This window comes from Chenopodium album, chromosome 3, assembly GCF_948465745.1.
Source record: "Chenopodium album chromosome 3, dcCheAlbu1.1, whole genome shotgun sequence".
Lineage (NCBI taxonomy): Eukaryota > Viridiplantae > Streptophyta > Magnoliopsida > Caryophyllales > Amaranthaceae > Chenopodium > Chenopodium album.
In genome coordinates, this window is record NC_137836.1 from 70,536,353 (window position 1) to 70,549,942 (window position 13,590).

General features: G+C 37.1%; 1 protein-coding gene and 1 non-coding gene across 2 annotated transcripts; one reads left to right on the forward strand and one right to left on the reverse strand.

Moving 5' to 3' along the window:
- Positions 1-1,395: 1,395 nt before the first annotated feature.
- On the reverse strand, positions 1,396-3,085 carry LOC145625289 (protein FAR1-RELATED SEQUENCE 5-like). The gene is made up of 3 exons (XM_081678350.1): positions 2,953-3,085; positions 1,754-2,536; positions 1,396-1,556 (listed from the first exon to the last, which is right to left on the reverse strand). The coding sequence occupies exons 1-3, from the start codon at positions 3,083-3,085 to the stop codon at positions 1,396-1,398; spliced, it is 1,077 nt and encodes a 358-aa protein (XP_081534476.1).
- An 8,723-nt stretch (positions 3,086-11,808) lies between these two features.
- Positions 11,809-11,915, forward strand: LOC145625936 (small nucleolar RNA R71). The gene has a single exon (XR_014110828.1). It is a non-coding gene; the product is annotated as a small nucleolar RNA R71 (small nucleolar RNA).
- The last annotated feature ends 1,675 nt before the right edge of the window (positions 11,916-13,590 follow it).

The window sequence follows — 13,590 nt, forward strand, 5'->3', positions numbered from 1 at the left end:
ATATAATATTAAACATCTTAAATTAATAGCTAAGATTATCTCAAATTAAGTTTTTAAGAAAATACAAAAGTTGGGCAAAAGTTAAAGCAACAAATATTGTCTCAAAAAATACATAAATACGATTTATCAACCAAAGCTAATCCAAAGATCTAGTGCTAGTAACTTCCAATTAACTACTCCAATGACAAAACCTGCATCCATTACGACAAAACTACAATATATAACATATAATAATTAGTTTAGACAATTAAACATACAAGATAACCAAACTACAAAAAAAAAAAAAAAAAAAAAAAAAAAAAAAAAAAAAACACAAAATTACCTTAATTAGTGTCTTTGCACTTTATATCGTGGACATCACATAATATCAAATATTCTCAACCTTCATAATATTAATTTAACATGTTAATATAATATCTTTATATAATAATATATACAATAGCGTGACAATATAAACACAACTTATCAAAAAAAATTTACCTTACGATGGGTTATTATAATATGAGTTTGTAGGCAAAAGGTTCAAATCAACAACAAAAGAGGTGGATGGACTACTCAAGTCATTCAAAATTGGAGGCATTAAGGACATTGAAGAATTTTGAGTAGTATTTTGAGGACATCTTCTACGATCATGATTCGTGTTGCCACACATGCTGCACCTTCTGACCTTTTCGACCATCTCAAAACCTGAAGGATCCCTCTTTATTGTAGAAGTACTTTGTTTTTTCTTGAATTAGTTCCAAGAGTTTTAGATTGACGAATCATGGGTTCAAGAACCAAAGGACTTGAAGAACTAACAAATTGAGAAATTTGTTTTCGAATACCTTCTTTTTGAGTAAGAGGCAATTGCTGATATTTGAGTTGTAACTCTTGTACAAGCACATCAATCCGATCTCCATGAACATCTTAATTCTCTCCGTTCTTTGAAAGTGATATGTTGTCAATTCTCCACTGGTAATGAATGTTGTCAAGCTTTAAATCCTCATTTGTCATCCTTCTCATCACGTGAGCACAAGAAAGACCCATAGTTTTTTAAAACTTACCAGTACAAGTAGGAGACAAAGAATCGGAATAAGCTAGCTCAAATTGGTTAAGGAGTTTTCTTAATGCAAAATGAGAAACATGACCTATGAGCTTACTTAAGAAGGGGATACGCAAGTCATGAGGAATGCGTATCTTCCCACTTGACAATTGTGTTTTAATCTCATTATATTGATGATCAACAGCATGACAAATTTTTTCCTTCACTGTGCGAAGGTCACCACTCAAAACTTCAAGGTATTTCTTCAAAGTAGCATGTGAACCTTCAGCTCTAGAACTAACAACATGCCCAAAATGCATTTATTCACTTCGACCATGCTCTAACAAAATAATTTTTCATGGAAACCAAGTATTCTAAATGTAAATGAGAATCTCCCTGTACTTCCCATACTTCACTTCAATTTCAGACCAAGCTTCATTAAATTGATCTTCAGTTGAAGAATCAATCAAATTTGTCCAATCGAACATAAACACATCCCATTCATCACCATCATAAAAAAAAGGCTTGCACTTTGCTAAAATATTTTTTCAATGTGCCATACACACAACAAATTACAAGTATTAGGGAAAACAACTTTAATTGCATTCATCAAAGCCAATTCTCGATCAGTCACTATCACCGATGGTTGCTTATCATAACCCAAAATCTTACCAAATTATTGTAGTGCCTACACATAATCACTTTCCTCCTCTTTAAATAAGAAGGCAAAACCGCAAAAGAATGATGTATTAAAACTAGTAACTCCAACAATATCAAGTAAAGGCATTTTATACTTGTTAGTCTTATAAGTGCAGTCCATCACAAAAGTATATGAGTAAATTCTTGCTAATTCAATCGATCTTGGATGAGAAAACAACAAATGTGTCACATGTCCTTCATTATCACACTCAACATCATACATAAAACCACCTTTACCAAGTTCATCCATCAAAGCTTGGATCATTGAACAACCTCCTAGCCCATCTTTAATAATTTTAGCCTTCACATTATAAAGTGTTCTAGATATTGCTTTTAGATTAGAGTTACCTTTTCGAAGTTTTGTAAGTATCTGCCGTGGAGCAATGCCGGCAGAAATCATCTCTTTAATCTCATTAACTTCCTCCCTTGAGAAACGTCGGGTATAAGGATGTCCCGAAATATCACTTGATAAATCATGGTTATGAGAAAGATCTTTAATTTCGACTCTCCAACTAGTGTCTTGGTTCATTCTTCCACAAATTTGAAATGGGCAATTCATTAATCGAGTTCCTGACTTTTTCTTTCCACTATTAGGGATACGACTACGATTAGTTCTATATGATCCACCAAGATCACAACCAATAATAACCCATCTATTTTTTTTGGATTTTTGAATCACCGTAACAAATCCTAGTGAGTAGGCCATTCCTCGAACAGTCTCCAACAATATTTCTCTATTTGAAAATTTTTGGGACGAAAGTTGATACATATCAGTGGGCATTTGAGGAGGTTGATGATTATCAAATTCTGGTGAACCTATAAAATAAAAAAAATTAACAAGAATAGTCACAAAATTATATTTTGAATAATAAAAAAGCCATTAAAAATATACATTTAGCCTACTGCTGAGAGTTCGATAATACGAGTTTGTTCTTTTGGTTTTGCAATAGTACACTTTTGGTTTTGATTAACACCAAAGTTAAAATTAAACTAATCTTATTATACTATTTTTAATCACCAAACCTTAAAAAGCTGAAATTGAGACATATAATTTGCAAATAAACTGAAATAATACTAAGGTATAACAATATTGGAATCAATTTGACTCATTATCAAGAATTATGAAAAATTTCCTTTTAAACCCTAGATTAATTTTAATGTATAATTGAGCGAAATCCAACCCCAATTACAAAGATGCTTGTAAAAAATAGATCAAGATTGAAAATTATTACCATTAATATGAGAATGTGAAGAATTGCAATCTTCATGGCCATTCTCCTCTAGTACATTATGCAAATCATCTAGCCCAAAAAGCTCCCAAAATTCATTATCATTAATCCCTTCAAAATCAAATTCTCCATCCATCTTCCTAATTATAATAAAGTGCAATTACAATCGAGATATATTAAAAAGGTGAATTTCCATAAAAGGTAGAAGCTTTTGAGGTATCAAATTAATGGTGGAGTACTGGAGTGTAAAAAGGGGGATGGAGTAAAAAGCAAAATCAATGTTTATGATTTTGGGAGTTGGGTAATTTACCCACAAAAGTCCAAATAAAAAAAAATAAAATTAAAAAAAAGTAAAACATTGGCATTGGGCACGTGAGACTTCGTGCAAATTAGAAGGAAATTAGGAAAGTAACTTACAATGGGGCCAAAGGGGTGTACGGTTATAAATTTTGGGTGTGCGCAAATCAGCGGCCCCTTTCCACAAATAGCATTTTTGTGTACAATATTATTTTGTACACTATGTGTACCTATAGTCTTTCCCATAAAATTACATAAATCCTTCCACGGTTTCTTTTTAGTTGACCAGTTTTAATTCTTAGTCACATTTGTCAATGCACATTTAATTGCCGATAAGCAAAAATTATGAAAAGTTGATATTTTGAAAATATATATCGTGACGAATCTAACAAGGTCTCACATGACTATATTTTTCATTACGTTTAAGGCACAAATTACGGACAAAGGGGAGTGTGTGAATAGTGCTAAAGTCAAAATGTGTCAACTTAAAAAACGGAGATAATATAAATTACCAATTTAGTTTACAAATCAAGTATGTCATATCTTTCTCATCCTTTTAACATTTTTTACATTTGACATCGATAAAAATTACAAAGAAAATTGACGACCATAGCACTTACAATAGCTTGGTTGTAATGAGCGGCAACATCGCTCACTAATAGTCACAACACATGCAACTTTTGCAATGGGTGTAGAAAATTGATAATTCAAACAAATAAGGTCGATGTTGGTCAAATGAGACAATCAAATCATATATGATGACCAGATCAGAACAGATCATATCAGAACATATCACTGACAGGGTAAAGTCGTATCCCCTAATCAAAAGTAATATCTAAATCCTCTAACTAATGTAGATAGGGAAATAGGGTCGAACTCCACAGGGAAACAAGTCTTTTTACTCCTAATTATTTATTTTAATCTAAATTATCTAAGTAACCAATATTTTTGGGAATAAATTCTATACTACGAAGAATAAGTTTAGGGAGAAAAGAAACAATAATAAGGAAGCCTAGGGTCACAGGTTCACCAATAATTAATATTCCGGGATAAAACGAAGTAATTAATAATTAACAATGCACAAATAACATGATTAACAGGCTCTCGCAATTTATTAATCAACATAGATCTAATAGGCTCTCGCAATTTACTAGATCTAAGTTCCTATTGAAAATAGCCTTTAATATTAAATTAACATCTGCTCGATTCATCAATTCAATATTGCTAAACGTTCACAATCAAAATACATCTGCTCGATTCATAATCTAATTGCAAAGAATTAAAACAATTCAATAAGAAATTATCATGCAATATCAACAATCAATAATAACAAATTATCCCTTTATATTAATTATGGATCCCCATAAACCCTAGAATGAAACTACTCACGCATCATCATAACTAAACTAATCAAATAATTAAATAAAAGCATAATCAAAGAAGCAAGTAAAATAGCTGAAATTAAAAGGGAAGAAATTGTTACCAAAAGAAAACTGGATTAATGGAAGCAATTAAGAACAAAAGTTGAGAGAGAATTTAAGAGAGAGAAAATATTCTAAGTAGAGAGAGAAAGTCTAAGAAAGAAGGTAATCTAAAATTCCGTACAAAATCGTACTTAAACGTTTTCTAAAATAGAAATTAAAACTAAACTAATCAGGTCCTATAAAAAACGCGCGCCCGATCGGGCGAAGGGCCGCCCGATCGGGCCCGCCTTTTTCTTCGCATTCCTTTTCCGCAGCATCGCCCGATCGTGCTAGACGCTCGCACGATCGGGCGCGCTATAGCACGCACAGCACCAATGCCTTGCCGCGCCCGATCGTGCTAGAGGTTGCCCGATTGGGCCCTTGCTTCACTTTGAGGCTCGAAATTCGATTGGGCTTGATTTCTCGGCCCAATCCAGATTTCCTCTTTGGGTCTTGAATACTCGGTCCAAAGCCTCGGGATTCTAATTACTGAGCCCTTAATCATCGGCTCTCACCGATCCTGGGCTTCAAAAGTGGTTGTGTCCTTCTAGCTTTCGTAGTTGATCCATAAAGCCCGGGAAAATGCTCCAAGAGTGCACTTTCCTGTAAAATACAACTAAAACTACGAAAAAACTAGAAAACACAAATTAGTAATAAAAGTGGCCCGAAAGAGCCGAAAACACTACTAATTACGACCAAGGGACGGGGGTAAAATACTATATAAAATAGACACATCAAACTCCCCCAAGCCAAACCTTTGTTTGTCCCTAAGAAAAGATCTCATCAATGAATCAATAAACATGCTTCACCCCAAAAGTAAAAATCAAGCACAACGATCCAGGGTAAATCAAATAAACATGTTTCAAAATCAACCAATCAAATCCATCTAATTACCAATCTTCCCTAACAATTTTCAAACAGAGCAAACCACAAGAGCATATAGAATTCAAGACTAGTGCTCACGCACTCAACTCTCATTTTTGTGGCGAGTAAAATATGTACTCGATCGCTCTCCATCCAACCCCTTTATGTGAACAATGCCCTCCCAACTCACACTCTCGTGTGTATTAAACAATGAACGCTCAATCCTACTAGTCGACTCGAAATATGTCAAATCATAACTTGCATTGATAAATAACACTTTTACATTCATACAATTTTATGCACAAAGGTCGGAAGGTCTTTAAAGCTTGTAATGTAAGGCTAGGGTAAAGGGTAGGATAAATTTGGGAATAAGTGAGAGAAAAGCTATGCTTAAAGGAGCCATATCCTAATAAAACCCATGATCAAAATAAATAATGATCATACATCTCCTACATAACCAACTCTAACATCAACCAAATATACTCCAATCATAATAAATAATCCCAACTCTTACAATTTCACTCATAAGATATAATAATGAAGAAGTAGAGTGAATAAACAAACTTTATTTTCAAACTTGAATATTTTTTTCATTGAAGCTCTATTTTTCTTTTGATCAACCTCCAACTAGAGCATTTGAACATTTTTATTCTTTCGAAGTTCACTTATTTTTTTCACATTTTTTTTTTCTTTGAACTTCTCTTTTTTTTCATAATATCATGCTTCATTTTTTCAAGAAAATATAACTCTCAAACTCATCAAAAATAAACATGATCAACAACAAACAACTTCTCAAAAGCCCACCCAAGTTGTGCAAATAATAAGCACACTACAAGCTCCCTCACCTCACTCACTAATAGCTCCCCCAAGCCAAGCCTGAGACTAGTAACCAATGGGGCAAAAATAGGCTTGTAATGTGGCTAATAAAACAACAAAAAGTCAAGGCCACAACATGGGTAGCAAGAAGGGAACAAATGTATCTACAATATCTGGAGGCTACCTAAAAGAACAAATGCCTTCGTCCTCCTCAATGTGCATAATAATGAATCATATAAATATTACTAATAGTTGCAAACCAATACTCAAATTCATTGACATACCAGGAAATATGGAACTATCACACATTCCTAACCAAATCAACTAGTCAAGCACTATATTCACAAGTAGTTGGACAAAATTGACGCATGTTAAGGTTTCAAGGCAATCAAACATCAAATCATGATCAACTAATCAACAATGCCCATCATCAAATACCAGAATCAAAACAATTTTCTCAAGTAAGGGGCACAGGGAAGCATAATTTACAATTCATTGGAACGTATTTTTTATTTTTTTTATTTTTCAATTTTTTTATATTTTTCATATATAAGAAAGCAATAAAAACTACGCTAGGAAAGCAATAAATAGAGAGAAGAGAAAGAAAGTTACCATATATACAAGAAATCTCCCCCCAAGCCAAATCAAGCAATGTCCTCATTGACTTGGGAGGGTAGCTAGGAGGAGCTACTCCTCATCGTCATCCATCCTCTCATATCCTCCTCCATGACTCGAGTCGGCACCACCCTGGCTCGGTCCAGCACCACCATAACCCGAACCACCTGCAAAGTAGTTAGAGTCCACATTCCCCCCCCATACCCCCAAAAGGAGCATCACCCCCATAACCATGGACTGAAGAGTAGTCCACATAAGTACCATACGCACCGGGGTGAGAATACCCTCCTTGGGGGTATTGGAACCAATTGGGAGCAAGTGAATCGGGCATAATTATCATACATGGGGTATAGGCCCCTCCCGAGGTTCCTCTCTATGTGTCCTACCCGCCCATCCAAGGTGCTTAACCTAGAATCTAGGTTTTGCATCATACCCTCAACTCTCCCTTGCCCCATCTCGATATGGTCTAATTGGCTCCTAAAAGCCGAAAAGTCATAGGGGGCATTGGGGTCGACGTTATAGTAGACCGAGGAAGTGGGTATACCATAGGTGAAGGGTGGAGGTGGTGGGTAGTATGGTGAATGGTGATGAGGTTAGTGGTCAATGGGAGATTGGTGGGGTTGAGGTGAAGGGTGAGGTGGTTGAACCTCACCTTGACCGTTAATCTCGAAAGTGTAAGAAGGCTTCCCCTTCTCAAATTTGGTCAAGGTGGGGTTGGGTAAAGTGAAAGCATTATCCCTCCTACCCGATTCTCGTTGAATCACCCACCAAGTCTCCCTTCCCATGACATTAATGCAATTAAGGCCACCTAAATAGGGTAGGTCCATAATAGTTGGGTCGGCTACCTTACCGTCATCGTTAGGGACAAAGCTAAGGTGTTTGACCGCTATGTGTGTAACTAGGCCACCAAAATAAATGGGTACTCTAGACCTACCCGCCTCGGCCGCATTGGCCACCCGTTGGAAGTGGTTGGCCATTTTATGGACTATATTGAGCTTTTCACTCCTAGGGATCATGTACGACCCTAGTAATTCAAGCTCATCCCACCTAACATTGGCGGGTTCATGCCTTCCAAAAATGGTAAGGCCAACAAACCGTTGCCAAATCTTTGGCACGGGATGTTGTATCCAAGTGCCCTTGGCATGTTGGAGGTTCAAATTAGGATCCCCCGTAAGGGATTGATAGACAACGGCAATGTTGTCTTGGGGCGGTTCAAGGGGCCTATCCGATTTTAACTCAAAAAGTTTACCAAATTCTTTCAATGTCAATCTAACATCATTATTGAATAATCGAAATTGAACATGAGAAATTAAAGCATTAGATTTTATGAGATTAAAACTAGAAACGAATTCTAAGGTTAAGTAATCATAAGTATCATAATGCATGTTAAAGAAACCACTCATGCCAACTCCCTTGAACAACTTTTCTACATGATTATCAATTCCTAGTCTAATGAGGGTGGGGTGAAGAATGAAACGAGTGGGAATTACCTGCCTCGTAGTGAGGTTGATCATCCTTTGTTTTTGCTCTTGGGTGGTGATGACCACCCTCTCCCATCCCGGAACTTGCAAATCCGGGTCAATTCTGGCCTTTTGTTGCCTCGAGCTTTCCCCCCTTACGGTTCTTGATCTCTTGAGAGCCATTTGTGAGTAGAAAAGATAGGAATTGAAGACTTTCTCTCTCTTAGGGTTTAGAAAAAAATTGAGAGAAAGTGGTAGAAATTAGGTGTAGATTGTAGAGAAAGATGAAAGGATTAAAAATATGCAAAAAATTTTGAGTTCTAATGGAAGGATTGGAGAAGATCTTGAGAATAAGTGAGTTTGAAGGTGTAAAAATGGAGGTTTTAGAGAGAGAAAGTAATGGTGAAGAAGATGAAAGAAGAAGAAAGTGAGAAAAGAAAGAAGAGAAAAGAATTAAAAGAGGACGACCATATAGGCGCGCCCGATCGGGCAAGCCTCGCCTGATCGGACGGATAATGCTGACATCCAGAACCTTAGTTGCGCGCCCGATAAGACGAGCTCCGCCCGATCGGGCGCGAACACGAACGAAAATTTTGCCCTTTCACTCGCCCGATCGGGCGAAATTTGCTCGACTTCCAGCTCTCTTTTCGCGCCCGATCGGGCAGCCACGCCCGATCGGGCGAAATTAAAGCTGAAAATTTCCCTTGGTTGCGCACCCGATCGGGCAACCTTTGCCCGATCTGGCCCGTGCCCAGTCAGATGTCCTTAGCTCTTCTTCGATTTCTTTTCGTCTTCAAATTTTTCTAAGTCTCTTGACCTCTCAAACCTATGCCTGTACAAAAACACTTATAAATGATAAAATTTCACTCTCCTCGCCTCTCTAAAATAAAAACAAAAATAAAGAAAAAGTAAAACTAGTCTAGAAAGCAAGTAATACGAGTTGCCTCCCGCAAAGCGCTGGTTTATCAAGGTCCCGCACGACCTTCTTACCAAGTACAATAACTAGGACCCTTGGCCTAACGCTTGATTGGGTGGTTTCTCACCCGGTCTAGCGGTGTTTAGGCTGTGATGCGGCTTTCTGACATACCCTGTGGGACGCCAAATCACCTTATCTGGTGGATCCTCCTTAACTTGGATTGGGGGATCTTCAATGGTACGCATCAAAGATCCTTCTTTGATCGAGGATTGCTTCAGATTGTCATTGTATTCAATACTAGCAACTCGATTTGGCGGAACACTTACCGCAGGCTCGATTCGCACAACTTGCTCGATCGGTTCCAGCTGTTCATCCTCGAAACCGAGACCAACAGTGTAAAGCGCTCTTTCTATTGCATCGACTTCCTTCTTCCATTTGTCTATCTCATCTGAAAAGGACGCAACACAAGGTACCGCCTCCAAGAGATCTTTTTCAAGAGCTTGGGGCTTGTTAGAATAGTTTTCAACCATATTAACACTGAAACATTTCTCCTCAGTCATGGAGCTTTTAGGGGAATTATTCAGATTAAAAACAACTTTATCATCCCCTACTGATAATATTAACTTACCACTTCTTACATCTATGACTGCTCCTGCAGTGTTAAGGAATGGTCTACCCAAAATAATTGGGGTTTGCATATCCTCAGCCATATCAAGAACAACAAAATCTACAGGTATATAAAATTTACCTACTCTAACGGGGACATCCTCTAAAACACCTAAGGGGTATTTGAAAGAACGGTCGGCCATTTGTAGAGTTATATTGGTAGCGTTTAATTTACCCATATTCAACTTAGAACACACAGATAGTGGCATGACACTAACACTAGCACCCAAATCACATAATGCATTATCAATCAAGAGATTGCCAATATTACAAGGGATAGAAAAACTACCCGGATCTTTTAATTTAGGTGGAGATTTATTTTGAAGTACGGCACTACACTCTGCAGTGAAAGCTACTGTCTCTACCTCACTAATAGACCTTTTCCTCGTCAATATTTCTTTCATAAATTTTGCATACGAGGGGATTTGTGTGATTAATTCAGTGAAGGGAACTGTTACCTTCAAATCTTTTACCACCTCCAGGAACTTACCAAACTGCTTATCCAAGTTTGTCTTCAATTGACGATTGGGGAATGGAAGTTTGATAATTGGCTTTAGGGCATTAATGCCCTTATCTGGAGTAGCCACCTTCTCTGGAGTCGTGCCCTGTAAGGTAGAATTAGATGTGTTAGTACTATCCTTTAGCCCTGCAGGGCTATCAACTACATTGTTTGGTTTAACGGAATGAAGATTAGCATTATTTAATAAAACAGGTTCATCAACTCTAGGCATAGGGGGCCCTTCATAGTTTGAACCACTCCTTAGAGTAATTGCAAATGCTTGATCCGTAGGCCTGATCGGCTGTGCCGGCAGAGCTCCCTGTTGGCGGGCTTGTAGAGTAGCGGAAAGTTGCGCAATTTGATTGTCTAAAATTTTATTATGTGCTAGAATTTGATCAATTGTCGCATCTCTACTCTCCATATGCTTTTGCATATTAACCAACATTGCTCTAATTTCCACCAGAGAAGGGTCAGAAGATGAGGAGGGTTGTTGTGGTTGGTTCTTCTGGCCAGCATTGGGATGATAATATTCTGCTGCTGTTGCTGTGGCGCCTGTGGTTCTTGTGGTGGTGGATTTTGAACATTAGTACTCCGGTAGGAAAGGTACGGATGATTTCGATACCCAGGATTGTAGGTGTTGGAGTATGGGTTATTCTGCCTATAGGCTTGAAAGGCATTAACTTGCTCCACGGAACTCCTGCAATCCTGCTCCCAATGACCTACAATACCACAATTTTCACAGAAAGCCTCATTAGAATTATTATTAATCGCAGAATTATTATTAATAGCAGCAGTGCTAGTGCTCAGATTATCTAATTTTTGGCAAATAGAGGTCAGTTGAGCTTGTAAAAAGGATACAGAGTCAACACTATGTTTCCCCTTGTTCGCAAATCCTCCACGGAACTCCTGCAATCCTGCTCCCAATGACCTACAATACCACAATTTTCACAGAAAGCCTCATTAGAATTATTATTAATCGCAGAAACATTAGCTGCATTAGCAGTGCTCAGATTATCTAATTTTTGGCAAATAGAGGTCAGTTGAGCTTGCAAAAAGGATACAGAGTCAACACTATGTTTCCCCTTGTTCGCAAATCCTCTAGGATTCTCATATTGGGAATTGTGTATTGCCATATCTTCAATAACCTGACCTGCATCATCAACATTAAGATTCATAAATCTCCCACTAGTTGTAGAGTCTAAAATTATTCTAGAGGAATTTCCAATGCCGTTATAAAAGGCTTGGATTAACTGCCATTGCGCTAAATTATGGTGAGGGTATTCTCTTTGTAAGTCCTTGAACCTCTCCCAAGCCTCATATAAAGACTCATCGGCTTCTTGGGCGAAGTTCTGAATCGCACTCCGTAGTACGGCTGTTCTCTCTGCAGGATAATACTTGTTATAGAAATTCAAAACAAGAGTTTCCCAGTCAGTTATACCAAGTGCAGTTCTATTTAAGCCATTAAACCAAAATTTAGCTTTTCCAGTTAAAGAGAAGGGAAAGAGAATCTCCCTGATTTGGTCTTGAGTGACCCCGGCTTGCCTGATGGTGTTACAATATTGACAATAGTCGGCAATTTGAAGATTCGGGTCTTCACCCTTGGCTCCACTAAATTGCTTCCTCTCTATCATCGTTATAAATTGAGGCTTAATTTCGAATTGAACCCCATCAAGAGCCGAAGTGGGGGTGAGATGTGGAAAATCCGTAAGCGTTGGTTGTGAATAATCACTAAGCTTCTTTGGAGTCGTCATCTCTGATTCTGCGTCTGATGATACCTCTGAATCGCTAGAACCACTTGGAGGATCTCGGTGATTATTGTTATTATCACCAGAATCCGCCAGGATTTGCTTGTAGAGATTTTTCTGTCTATGGAAGGAACGTTCGATCTCAGGATCGAATGGGATGTAACCTGATCTGGAACACCTGGGCATAAACAAAAACTAGAAGCAAATATGAGATTTTCCTCAGAGAACTAATGTTCTCTGAGACAAAAAGAAAATAACCTAGACTACAAAAATAATCAGAAATAAAAATAAAACCGTCTCCCCGGCAACGGCGCCAAATTTTGACAGGGTAAAGTCGTATCCCCTAATCAAAAGTAATACCTAAATCCTCTAACTAATGTAGATAGGGAAGTAGGGTCGAACTCCACAGGGAAACAAGTCTTTTTACTCCTAATTGTTTATTATAATCTAAATTATCTAAGTAACCAATATTTTTGGGAATAAATTCTATACTACGAAGAATAAGTTTAGGGAGAAAAGAAACAATAATAAGGAAGCCTAGGGTCACAGGTTCACCAATAATTAATATTCCGGGATAAAACGAAGTAATTAATACTTAACAATGCACAAATAACATGATTAACAGGCTCTCGCAATTTATTAATCAACATAGATCTAATAGGCTCTCGCAATTTACTAGATCTAAGTTCCTATTGAAAATAGCCTTTAATATTAAATTAACATCTGCTCGATTCATCAATTCAATATTGTTAAACGTTCACAATCAAAATACATCTGCTCGATTCATCAATTCAATATTGTTAAACGTTCACAATCAAAATACATCTGCTCGATTCATAATCTAATTGCAAAGAATTAAAACAATTCAATAAGAAATTATCATGCAATATCAACAATCAATAATAACAAATTATCCCTTTATATTAATTATGGATCCCCATAAACCCTAGAATGAAACTACTCATGCATCATCATAACTAAACTAATCAAATAATTAAATAAAAGCATAATCAAAGAAGCAAGTAAAATAGCTGAAATTAAAAGGGAAGAAATTGTTACCAAAAGAAAACTGGATTAATGGAAGCAATTAAGAACAAAAGTTGAGAGAGAATTTAAGAAAGAGAAAATATTCTAAGTAGAGAGAGAAAGTCTAAGAAAGAAGGTAATCTAAAATTCCGTACAAAATCGTACTTAAACGTTTTCTAAAACAGAAATCAAACTAAACTAATCAGGTCTTATAAAAAACGTGTGCCCGATCGGGCGAAGGGCCGCCCGATTGGGCCCACCTTTTTCTACGCAT

Coding starts and splice junctions, on each gene's coding strand:
- LOC145625289 (XM_081678350.1), bottom strand. CDS start 3,085: ATGGATGGAGAATTTGATTTTGAAGGGATTAATGATAATGAATTTTGG. Junction 2,537..2,952: donor TTCACATTCTCATATTAATG/GTAATAATTTTC, acceptor TTTATTTTATAG/GTTCACCAGAATTTGATAAT. Junction 1,557..1,753: donor TAATACATCATTCTTTTGCG/GTTTTGCCTTCT, acceptor AAAATATTTTAG/CAAAGTGCAAGCCTTTTTTT.